Source organism: Pelobates fuscus, chromosome 4, assembly GCF_036172605.1.
Source record: "Pelobates fuscus isolate aPelFus1 chromosome 4, aPelFus1.pri, whole genome shotgun sequence".
Lineage (NCBI taxonomy): Eukaryota > Metazoa > Chordata > Amphibia > Anura > Pelobatidae > Pelobates > Pelobates fuscus.
Genome location: NC_086320.1, coordinates 328,817,768 through 328,830,740, shown reverse-complemented (window position 1 = coordinate 328,830,740; position 12,973 = coordinate 328,817,768). Strand labels below are relative to the sequence as shown.

The 12,973-nt window shown below is 42.6% G+C and overlaps 1 protein-coding gene across 2 annotated transcripts in view; it reads left to right on the top strand.

Moving 5' to 3' along the window:
* Positions 1–12,973, top strand: part of BZW2 (basic leucine zipper and W2 domains 2) — a 57,377-nt gene that overhangs the window by 21,851 nt on the left and 22,553 nt on the right. For both annotated transcript variants that reach the window (XM_063452399.1, XM_063452398.1), the window contains exons 2-4: positions 6,984–7,048; positions 8,772–8,948; positions 12,863–12,966. In XM_063452399.1, coding sequence (XP_063308469.1) covers positions 6,991–7,048; positions 8,772–8,948; positions 12,863–12,966 — 339 coding nt within the window. In that variant the 5' untranslated portion in view covers positions 6,984–6,990. The remainder of the gene's footprint in view (positions 1–6,983; positions 7,049–8,771; positions 8,949–12,862; positions 12,967–12,973) is intronic.

Sequence of the window (12,973 nt, the reverse complement as noted above, 5' to 3'; positions counted from 1 at the left end):
CTACGGGGTTTTCAGTGGGTATATTTTCCCAAGTTTATTATGGGAGGTTTATGTGCAGGGGTATAGTGTCGCAAGGGCGAGGGGAAGGGGGGGTGGAAGGGAACCTTGAAGCGGCCGTGCGGCCCGACCCAGGTATTATATCCCTACTATGTGTCTCATAATCCAGGGGTCCCAGATTTTGTGGAATTGTTTTGTTGTGTCGTGTAATATTGCCGAGAGTTTGTCCATTTCCATTGTTTCTTCGGTTTTTTGGACCATTTTTGTTAGTGTAGGCGTGTTTTGGTTGCCCCATTGCTCCGCTATGGTGCGTCTGGTGGCGAGAGCTATTTTCGCCACTAGTTTATTTTGTGCCCTCTGTAGTTGAGGTTGGGGTTTTGAGAGTAGCCATGTCCAGGGGTTCATGGGTACGGTCTCGTGCAGTATTTTAGAGGTGAGGTCGGCAACCGCCTTCCAGAGGTGGGAGCTGTGTGGGCATTGCCACCACATATGGAAATACGTGCCTTGTTGGCCGCATTTTTTCCAACACGTGTCTGTTTGGGCTATTCCCATTTGTTTGAGTCTCAGTGGTGTCAGGTACCATCTGAGCATGGTTTTGTAAGCCTGTTCCTTATGATTTACGCATATGGTAAGTGAGGCGGTCGCTTCCCATATGCTTGTCCAGACTGTTGGGTCATCCGGTGGGCCTATGTCTCTTTCCCAGGCCTTCGTGTAGGTGAGTGTGTCTGTTGGGGAATTGGCGTTTAGTTGGGAGTATATCAAGGAAATTTGTCATTTGTGTGTGGGGGCATGTAGGCAATTTGTCTCGAATCGTGTGAGTTTTGTATTTGCTGTTTTTGTGTTCTGGGGTTCCATCAGGAAGCTGCGTAGCTGTAGATATCGAAAGTGATCGAATGTGTTTAGTGGTGTGGTACACGGGAGTTCTGGGAATGGTATCAGCTGCTGGTTTCTGTAGAAGTCCCGAAGTCTGGTTAGTCCGTTGTCCTCATAATGTGCATAGTCTCGTGGAGTCATGCCTGGGGGGGAAACGTTTGTTTCTGAGGATCGGGGTGAGTGGTGATGGGGAGTTTATGAGGGGGTGGCGCGCGTTGGTTCTGTCCCATACTTGTAGGGATGTGGTTAGAGCAGGTGTTGTCGGGGGGAGATCTGGTCTGTCATTTTTGGGGAGCCAAAAGAGGACGGAGGGATGGTCTCTACCTAGAAGGTCGTGTTCCAGATCTACCCAGAGTTTTGTTCCCGGGGGGGAGTGGAGGTGTTGCACCTGGGCCAACTGGGCTGCTTGGTAGTATTGCATGAGGTTGGGGAGACCTAAGCCCCCGGTTTTCACTGTTTTGTACATTGTTATCCGTTTAATCCGTGGTCTTTTGTCCGCCCAGAGGAATTTGTCTATTTTTGATTGGAGGGCTTTAAAGTCCAATCTAGAGATGGGGATGGGTAGAGTCTGGAACAGGTATAAGAATTTGGGTAGGAGATTCATTTTTATGGATGCGATTCTGCCCAGCCAGGATATGTGCATGGGTTGCCATCTTTGCAGGTCTGACATGGCTCGTTCGATCAGTGGGGTGTAGTTTAGTGAATATGTTTTGGATAGATCTGCTGGAATGTGTGTGCCCAAGTAGTGAATGCTTTGTTGGTTGTATCGAAATGGATGTGAGCGGATTATTTGGGTCAGGAGTGGTTCTGGTATGTTGAGGGGAAGGGCTTCTGTTTTATCCAGGTTCAGTTTATAACCTGAGAGGTGGGCGTACTCTTGAAGGAGCGTGAGGAGGGGGGGTAGGGAGTTGGTGGGGTCTGTGAGTGTCAGGAGGATATCATCTGCGTATGCTGCGATCTTATATTCATCTTGTCGAACCTTAAGGCCCTGGATTTCGGGGGTGGAGCGGATGAGTTGTAGTAGAGGTTCTAGGGAGAGGGCAAACAGGAGTGGGGAGAGCGGGCAGCCTTGTCTGGTCCCGTTTTTTATTATGAACTCATGTGGGTTGGTGTTGGGGAGTAGGAGAGCCGCCGTGGGGTTGGAGTATAGGGTCGTGAGGGCTTTGATGAAAGTGTCAGGGAAGTGGAATTTTTGTAGAGTGCGGAATAGGAAGGGCCAGAGCAAGCGATCAAACGCTTTTTCAGTGTCCATTGAGAGTAGTAGGGTGGGGGTGTCCTTGTGTTGGGCTCTCCATATTAAGTCTATCGTGCGTCTGGTATTGTCACAGGCTTGGCGGTTGGGGATAAATCCTACCTGGTCTGGGTGTATGAGTTTTGGGAGGAGTCGCTGAATCCTGTTGGCCAGTGTTTTTGTGAGGATCTTAATATCCGTGTTGAGGAGGGATATTGGGCGGTAGTGACCAGGGTCTAGGTGTGTTTTGTGTGGTTTGGGGATTAGGCAGATGTTGGCTTTGAGCATTTCCGGCGGTACCTGTTCGCCTTCCATTATTGAATTGCAGAGAGTGGTCAGATGGGGAATCAGTATGGTGCTGAATGTTTTGTAGTAGAGGCCTGTGAAGCCATCGGGACCTGGGCTTTTGTTGGGTTTTGTGTGTTTTATCGTGAGGGCTATTTCTTCTTCGGTGATCGGGGATGCGAGAGAGTCCCGTTCCTGGTTTGTGAGTGCTGGGAGGGGGATTTTTGAAAGGAAGTTATGTATTTCTTGTCCTAAAGTCGGGTGTGCTGGGGTATGGGTGGGGCTGTGGTTGTATAGTTTAGTGAAGTACTCGACGAATATGGAGGCTATTTGGTCAGGGTCGTTGTGGGTTCGGCCCCCAGGTGAGGTGATTTTGTCGATACGTTTGTGAAGTGATTTTTGTCGAAGTTTGCGTGCCAGAAGGGTGTCCGATTTGTTGGATTTCTCATAAAATAATTGTTTGGTCCATTGTAGGGCCTTATGAGCGTCTTTAGACATGTAGGTTTTTATTGCTTGTTGGTGGGATTTAATTTTGTCAAGTAATGGTTGGGAGGGGGTATGTTTGTGTTTGATTTCAAGCGTCCGTAAGGAGGTCAGGTGGTGTTCTAGTTCGTGGAGTGTTTGTTTTCTGTGAATGCTGGCTGCTTTGATTATTGTTCCCCGTATTAAACCTTTGGAGTGAGTCCAAGTGGTGAGCGTTCAGCCCCGCGTGGGTTACTGGCGGCATTCCCGGCGGTGCGGAGGTGGCTCCTCTGGGTGAGCGGGTACTCTCTGTTTCTTGGGCGGTCTGAGGTGATCAGGGTCTTCGTGTGGATGACCTTCTTCTCTGTTCTGGTGGAAGGGGGCGAGTTGCAGCAGCTGTATCCCCAGTGATTCTGCGAAGGGTGACATTTCTGCAACTGATGTGAGGATGTGCATTTGATCATCTTTCTTGACCATAAGTTTGAAGGGGTGTCCCCAGGTATATTTGATGCCTTGTTTCTGCAGGGCAAGTGTCAGAGGTTTGAGGTCTCTCCTTTTTTTGAGTGTGGATGGAGCCAGGTCTTGAAAAAAAGTGAGACGGGTGTCTTGGTAGCGTGGGGGTTTGTCCCGCGCCAGGGTTAGTAGCTTTTCTTTGGTTTTGAAGAAATGTATGCGAGTGATCACATCTCTTGGAGTGGATGCGCCTAAGTTTTGTGGGCGGAGGGCTCTATGGGCCCTATCCATTTCCAGCTCCTGAGGTGTGAGTTCAGGGGCTATTGCTTTAAAAATGTTTTTAAGTGTTGGTACTAGTTGTTCCATGGTGACAGTTTCAGGTAGGCCGCAGATTCTAATGTTATTCCGTCTGGATCTATTGTTTAGGTCTTCCAGACCGTCCTCCAGGGCTGACATGTGGCCGTATAGATATGCTATATCCTGGGTGTGATTTGTGGTGGTGGCTTGGAGTGATGTGAGCCGGGTTTCTACCTGATCTGTGCGGGCGTTGAGGCCTACTATATCTGCCTTCAGGCCTGCTACATGCCGTCCTATCTCAGTGGCTACATGGGCCTTGATGTCTGTGGTCGCCTGGTGTAGCATGTCCCGCAGTACCCCGATGGTAATGGGGGCCGCCGGATCTGTCATCGTGTGCAGGCTCTCTGTGTCTGAGCCTGACTCCTCGTCTGCCTGTGAGGAGGTAGCTCTCCGGTGTTCCGACGGCGTGCGGAATATGGAGGCCACGGATGGGTTCGTGTCCCTCCGTTTTTTGTTGCCCCCCATTACCTCTGTGTGGATTCAGGTGCAGGCTGCTTAGGGGCTTCGGCCGGTGAAGTAACAGGCTGTTTTGCGGTGTGAGGGATGCGGATGGCAGTGGATTTAGCGCGTGGGGGGATCAGAGCTCCGGGATCAAGCGTCCATCTTCTTCCGAGGTTAGGCCACGCCCCCACAGGCTTTAACATTTTCTATGCTAAATAATGTATATACCTGAATGTTAAAGAAAATGAGTCCGCATAGGTTTGTCACCGTTTGTTTGCGGATCAAGTTTGGTTCAAACCTGCAATTATAGCAGCATACTTTAAGTTGAGAAAATTGTGTTTGTATTATCCCAACCTTAATTACAAAATATACCTGTGTTTTTTATGAGGTAGTTGCAAAAGGTATCCAGCTTAAAAAAATATATTTTATATTATATACACATGCACTTTATGAAATTAAATTGAAATAACTTATTTTTTTCTTTCTTTATATAAATTTACATTTTCAATTTTTCTATTTACTTGTATTATATCTTAAGTACATTTTTGCAGATTTTGACACATTACCTGTTTTTAATCAATTCAATTTCAACCTGCAGTGTCCCTTTAAGATGACAGATGCAGCGAAGGTAAAAATTTTAAAAATAAGATTTACCGGTTGCGGTTTCGGATATGGTTTGTTATTAGAACCATTAGTTTATCACATAGGCTGAGTCTTTTGAAAGAATTATTAACAGGATTTTAAAGAAAAGCTTCACACAGGCACAACATATTTTTAGATATGCTCTTCTAGGACTGAAAACATTCCAAGTGGTCTGAGGAGGATCTCTCCTTCTTTGTGGTCCTTTTTCATATTGATCACCAGGCTATGGGAGTATAGAGTGTACCATGTGTACCGTGTACAACTACGGACACCATTCCTTTTTATTTATCTCTTCGGTTGTTTTGATAGAAATTCCAATTATACAAATTATACAATTTAGTTGAGTGCCCATTTTTATTAAAATTGTAGTCATTAAAATTGGCAGTAGTGCTCTATGGGGCTCATAATTACTTAGAAAACAAAATGATGGAAATGATTATTTGCACGGACCAATGTGTGAATTGATATAAAACCAACCATGATTTATGAATACTGCACCCTACATACCTTGTGAACCTCTTAACATTGGATAGCTCCCGCGTCTGGAGGGGAAAACTGGGGTACAGCGCCCGAAAATGACACCCCACCGACTATTGCACACCGTACCTCATCTCAGGAGGGGCTACCGACTAAAACGGTGCCTCTCACGGCCCCCTGCACAGCCATCCTGACGCGACGAGGCTTGCAGCCTACCTGGGAACGGACCACGGAGAGACGGCCGCTCTCCGGGGCATTAGCCTAACAGGCGCCGCGGCAAGGAACTTCCCCCCCCCCCTGACCGGCGTGGGTCATCCCGGTCACCAAGCAGCTCGACTCACCTGAACATCCCCACGGGACAGCTAACGCTGCACGCATTGACGAGCTATGGAGACTAAGATGGCGGCAGCTGCCCACGAACTGGAGACAGCGACTGGACGACCTGTTCCAGAGATTCTGGCGCAAGCTCAAACACAAAGCCGACCACCACAAACAGGTACAGCAGAGACACACACCCCCAGGGGGTGGACATCAACAAGGGGAGCCCCCCGGGTCAAAACGAAAGTCAAGCGCTAAACACGTAGCAGGGCCCGCCATTGTTACCATGCGCGCCACGCCAAAGATCCCATGAGGCCCCATGAGGGCGGACAAACCGGGCCAGCCACGGAGAACCCACCACCCCCCAAGGGAGCGAACAGCCTTCCACAGACAAGTACAGCACAAGCGGCACATACATGCCCTGAGAAGGGAAAAACCAAGGCGCCCACTGGGTGTAAAGCACCAAGACCACCCACGACTCCACCTAACCCAGCTACTAAACACTGGGACAGCACCACAAACCATACTTACAAGCAAGCAATCACCCACAACTTTCTCCCGCAGGCCACAGCCCCGGGACGCATGGAAGCAACTCCCAGCGGCACCACCGGCAGACCCGCTTGAACCGATCTCACGCAAGGGCATCGGCTAAACAAAACTACCTGGACTATCCATACAGCCCCAGGCACACCATACACGGACATAAGCATGCCTAAATAACTGTGCATGTGGCTGAATTTGAACTTTCAACCCCTGCAGGGAACTGGCTGACTGACGTGAGAGGTTCAGGACTCCATCTCTGGTATCAAAGTTTACCACCTTCTCACATGATAGTAACTATTGAGCACCTGTTTTGCATAATACTCATAATTTGAAGTTTTCAACTACAGAGCATTATTTAGCAGATTTTTTGTTTATTTTATTGCGCAAGGCTTTAGCTTAAATAACTCTGACATCTTTAGGCTATATATATGGGCCATAACGCCTCCCAGTGGCAGTTTTTTGTGTCGCACCATCATAAATACTTTGTGGAAAGCTTAAACTAACTAAACGTACCCTAATCTCAAATCACAGTTAAACCCAGCCTGTATTACTCAGTTAGACTGTTACCTTAGAATGAACAACTGTTTAATCAACCTACTAACATAACTTTCATTATGATATTACCAACCTAACATGATCTTATACTACAATTGCGCATGTTACTCATATGACTTAATAATTACAAAAATGTGCATGTCTCTCATTTACCCCAATGTAATACTTAAATGTGAAACGCTAGAGGATTGCCTTTGGGGTACCTCACAAGCAAATGTCTATGCACAGCAAAAAAAAAAAGGAAAAAAAAAAAAGAAACCATACCAGTTTGTCCATGCGAGTGTAAAAATCCAATAACCGTCATCCCTAGAATAATTAATTATTTCTGAAATATTTTGTGTATTTACAGACATTTTATGAATAAGCATCAGAAGCCAGTGCTAACGGGCCAGAGGTTTAAAACCAGAAAGAGGGGTAAGTGTTGGGTCCTTCTCCCAAATGGTGAAGAAAAAATATTTGCCTCTTACATTAAAGGAACACTCTGGCTACCATAACAACTTCATGGGACTGAAGTTATGGTGCCAGGATGTCCCTTTCACAAATGATTTAACCCCAAAGTCCAGTATCCAGAACTCAATTGCTCAACCCCCTTCTCCTTCTGCTGCTTACATTCTTGAAAGAGGAAGTCTTGGACTGAGGGGGCCACTGATCGCCTTAGCTCATCCGCTATTTCTCTAAGCCAACCATTCACAATTCAGCTTGAGAAACATATGCATTTTTCTGAATAGTTTAACCAAAATGTAAGCTGGTGCATGGGACTTCCTGCCACCATAACAACTCAATTCCCATGACAAAGATATGGTGCCCAGAGTGTTCATTTTTGTATTGTATAATGTGAACAAATATAAAAGCCACATTCTCACCTTTTTGTCTCATTAGAAATTGTTGTCTTTTATCTCAAAGTAGCAAGGTGACTTGTTAGTGTAGGACTTGCGTAACAGGTTTGCCTTGATGTGACAGGTGAGGATACACTACAATAGCCATGGTGATATTAAAAACCTCCAGTTATTTAAATGTCCACAGGGATTTGGGATAGTGCACTAATGTTTTATTTTTATTGGTTTTATTTTATGTATTTGGGCTGATGAATGCCATAGGTTATGATGTTCCAGTTATAGTTAAAGGCAAATGCAAATATGTCAATCCATTACACAATTAACAGTGATAACATTAATTACAACCTTGTCTTGTCTAAAGGTTTGTGAATTCAGATACTAGAGCCCAAAGACTGAATTAGATTACAAATATTTTAATTAACGAAAAGACAAATAATTGTTACACAATGCTAAAATTACATAAAACAAAAGGGCAAACAAAATACATGTGCAAAAAACACAAACGATTAAACAAAACAAAACACAGAACCTACACTGGTGCAAATATCCATGAGAATCATGTAGTAGGCCATTGGAAAGTCCTAGTTAAGTCTTTTCCAATATTGATCAAATAAAATCCAAGAGAATTTCAATTTGATTTGTGCTGGCATTCAGTTACTCTGTCTTTTTTTGTATTATTCCAGCAAAGCCAGACCCCCTGACCACATGGCCAGTTTATGCCACCTGGTTTATTCAAATAACTGATACTGACTCCGTACATTGATGGGGAATTTGGATTAATAGGATCCTTATATGTAAGGGCCCCAAAAGTTTTATTACAGTTCTGGCGGAGGGCACAGCACGGGAAGTCTCTGTTGAGGTGTTGTTATAGAGGCACAGCAATGCTCTAAAAATACATTTAAAAAAATCATAATTTTATGTGTTAGTACCTTCTCCTCTCAACTGTTTCTGGTACAGCAGGACCATCCCAAATTTGAGTTTCTGACATGCCCACCTGTATTTGCCCTCTGGTGTCCCAAACCACTGTTCACTGATTCAGTGATGCTGCAAAAACTTGACTAGCCAATGAGAGAGAGAGAGACACACGCACACTCACACCCATCTGAAGGCCTATTTGATGTATATCTCTTGAAATCGATACTTCACTAAAATAACACTAAATTACAAATAAATTATTTTCATTCTGATAACATATTAATGAATCTTTAAATGTTAATAAAATCTTTCCTTTTCTCACTAACCCAAATGCTCCTTTGCTTTACCCTAGATATTTCTAACCTTCCACATTTTCTTTTTTGTAGATGAAAAAGAGAAATTCGAACCTACAGTATTTAGGGATACCATTGTCCAGGGACTTAATGAAGCAGGCAGTGATTTGGAGGCAGTAGCAAAGTTTTTGGACTCAACTGGATCGAGATTGGATTATCGCCGTTATGCCGACACTTTGTTTGATATCCTGATTGCAGGGAGCATGCTCGGTATTTGCTTTTTCACTATATTTCTTTTATAAAATCAGTGGTGACATGGTGCTAAAGAACAAACAGGCACCGATTATGTTTTACGTAACTTATTGATGCTCAGCATTATTTTCAATTATTCTCATAGCTCTCAAACCCACTGGGGGCAGACCATTCAGTGCACTCTACAGGGTTATAGTGCCCTGAACTTAACACGAGCATGTTTAACGATGCACTGCTTGTTGGGGAAAGGACCCAAAAATCAGGACCATCCTACCAAAATCGGTAAGGTTGGAAAGCCTGAATTATGTAATTTTATATGAGCAATTAAAACTAGCCTGTGCAAATGCATATGGACAGCCAAAGACATCTCTGGCTCCAGGCTGTCTGACAAATCTATAAAATCCATAGTGCAGAAAGTTAATAGATTTTGTAGACAGAGATTCAGAACAGGAATACAACACCTGAGGTTGGAGAGAAATTTTAAAGGTAGTATCTGGATGTTATAAATGCATAAAACAATCCCCAGCAGAGATGTTCAAAGCTTCTATGTTAAATACGGTTTGAAATAGGTACAGAGCTGTCCTGTGCATATATCATACCTGTGCTATGTTAGACAAAAGGTGTAGAAGTTATGTAGACTAAATTATTTTTAAAGGTTATAAAAAAAAGTCTGTCTTTACACACCTGTTCTCTCTACTCACCGCTACTGCAGTTTCTTTAACATGTTTTCTAAATTTCTTCTTTTATGGATGCCTAAAATCCTCATTGTTATATTGCCCCATAACTATGCTCTCCTACAAATGCATCACTATGTATTGTGTAATATAGCTTCTGCCCTCTTTCAATAACCTATATCTATTTTATTTTTTAAGAATAAGAAGTTTCATCCATGAGCCCGTAATAACATTTTTAAAAACATTCCATGACTGTTTAGAACCAGCAGGATGGTCACACAAAAGTTCTAGTACTCTGGAAAGCCCTTCTTAATTTATACACAGGCCCATAAACTCTTCACTCATTCTATTTGGGAAATGGAATAGAGTGCACTACATAATATTGGGCAACAGAGACCCTGAGAGACACTATCCATGTCATGAACAAAAATTGTATCCATTATACAATAAGAGATACCATATTACATTGTTGATAAACTTGACTTATGCAATAAACACGAATGCGTGCACAAGTTTATTTAAATTAAACAGTGTGCAGATAAAAGTTCTGGGTCCTAAACATATCCCAAATTAGTGTAGTCCACATACCAACACTTGCGACCAGAATTCTGAAGGTTCATCTATTCTATCTGGTTAATTGTTTTTCAATATTTTACAATACTTTTTTAAGTTATACACAGTCTGATCCTGGCTTCAGAAATCTCAGTTTGTTTGTATTCACTGCTTATCCCCAAAGGGGTAGCTTGTTGCCCCAAAACACACTTGCAAACCATACTTACAGCCAAGTCATTTCAGACCCAAACACCATATTACTAGGAACTTAGGAGGCATCTATGGCTGAAACAAGGTGAATGTGCCACCTGACCATATGAGCACTGGCACAAGAATGAGAGTTTATTCATCCAATTGTCTCATAATTCACAATATACATTTCACGATTATTCCATCTGAATCCTCTGGGCAGATAGTCTCAAGTCATTCCTCATAATTTTTCGAATCATCTTGCTATGCACTTTACTAATATATAAAACGGGCAAATGATTCGGAAAAAGGAGAAACCATGTTCCCAGCTTCATGTTGCACTAAATCTCTATATTGTTGAACAGGGGTAATGCTGCCTGAAACAATTCTTTTTAAAACCAAAAGCATTTCTTATGGTTCACCTACTATTTGCATATTGAAGGATTATAATGGGTTCCTTAGTCTATGGAGACATGACATTTACTAATCCCTGGAATATGAATTGACAAATGCAGATCCTAATTGCTGACTGTTTCCTCATCTCTCATTAACAGCCAACTGGTGCTGCAGGCACGATTATAAGAGATATTTAAACCTGCTTTGTTGAACAGTTTGTAGTTTTTTGCTGATCTCTTGGCATTCTTTGTGCTTTCAAACTGCCTGCTTGAAGCCTTCCTAGATTGCTGTTGTCCGACTCATTACACCATCTCTGATACTGAGTGTTTGCATTGCTTTTTTTTCTCTGTGAGACTTTCAGATGGTTCTAAATTTGGTGCCACAGTTTAAGAAAGAACATTATGCCCTGTAGTATAGGTGGATACCCTAGGTCCCATACATGATGCCCAGCCAGTGCTGTTATATCTATACTCCTGGGCTCAGTGGGCTGCAGAAACTCCAGTGTATATCATTTATAGCAACTGGACAAGTCAAATTACCGTAACATCATTGTGACTGCATAATCTTGAACCTGTGTTTTGGGTGGAAATTCCTCTAAAAACCACATCTGCCATGGTAAAAAAAAAAAGAAAACTGGGATTTGCAGATAGTTCTTGGTATAGACAATACATTCCAATGACAGATGCAGAAATCTAAAGAGTTATTGAGATATTCTTAAAGCTACAAACCATTTCCTATACCATGCTAGATCGAGCTAGATGCAGCGATAAGTTGATTATTACAGGGTAGGAGCTTCCTGCTTCTGCCTTGAAATGTTCAACTAGTCATTTCACATATACAAGAATATGAGAACTCGGTGACCGGGCAAAAGCTTAGAGAAACTCAGTAGCTTGACCTTCGGTAAATCCACTCTCAGGTTTCAAAATAAGTTTTGCTCACTTGTGCCATTACAGAGAGAACATATTTCAAGGCATATCAGACTGATCCTACCGTAAGAGTAGTCCAGAATCGAAATGCTGGCAAGATACAGCTACCATACACAATCATTTTGGCCTTCTTTGGGCCTCATCAGCGAGGTGCAGATGATTCCCCACCTAAGCGCAGTGAGCATGGGGTCCAAGTTACCCTTTTAACTTGGGGAGAGCCTGCATTTTGGGTCTGGACCAATCTTTTGATATGCAAATGACCCTGGCTCTTTTTGTAATGGCACAAGATGATCTAAAATCAGCTTGAGACCTGAGCAGGGACCCACCAAAGGGCCGGCTACTTTTACTGTTGTCTATTTTGTTTTTTTGCTCTAGACATTTGGCAAACACAGTAGACATGTTAAAATACAGATTTATAAATAATCTACTCCTCAATTCTTTCTTTCTAAGTGCAGGTTATTATGAATATATATCTATTGAAATAGAGGGATTAAGTCCACTTGCTACTTGAAATCATTGTTCAAAATTGTGCATCCAGGATGGTTAAACTCATTGTGATTTAGATTCATGCTGTTACCTCTCCCAATCGCACACATAATACCTTTCACAATACACTGAAAGCTGTAATAAATTATGTTTGGTTAATCTCACAATAAGATTTTGATGTGTTCTTTTTTTACCCCTCTAATTTCCATTTACTTATTTTGTCTTATCTTTTGTCTTAATTCTTAACTTTTATGTCTGTTTTACATATTTGTAAAGTGCTTTGAGTATCACAGGGAGAAAAGCACTCTAAAAATCGCAAATTATTATTGGTATCTTTTGTAAAGCAAGGCGAAATGAAAAGAAAGAAAAATGGATTGTTAAAAATGTATTTCCTTGTAATCGAATACTAAATTAACATTTTATATGATGCTTCTTTTATGCATTGAAGAATGTATTCCTATAGCCGTGCGTTGCTTGATGTTAACTGTCTGTATATCTAGACAATTTTAGTAGATATTCTACAGTTAAGTCGAGCTTCGTAATACCTAAATAATATTTAGCATTATTCTAGAGATAAAATGTTCAACATTAAAAAATTGTGTCATACATCACATCGTAAGGTCAGGGACTGCCAGTGGTTCTATTAGTCAGTCTAAATCCAAACTTGTCAATTTATCGCCATTTTTTTTGCTTTTGCGCCCATTTATAGCTCCAGGAGGTACACGTATAGATGATGGAGATAAAACCAAGGTGACCAATTACTGTGTCTTCTCTGCAAATGACGATTATGAGGCCATGCGTAATTATGCTCAGGTACTAT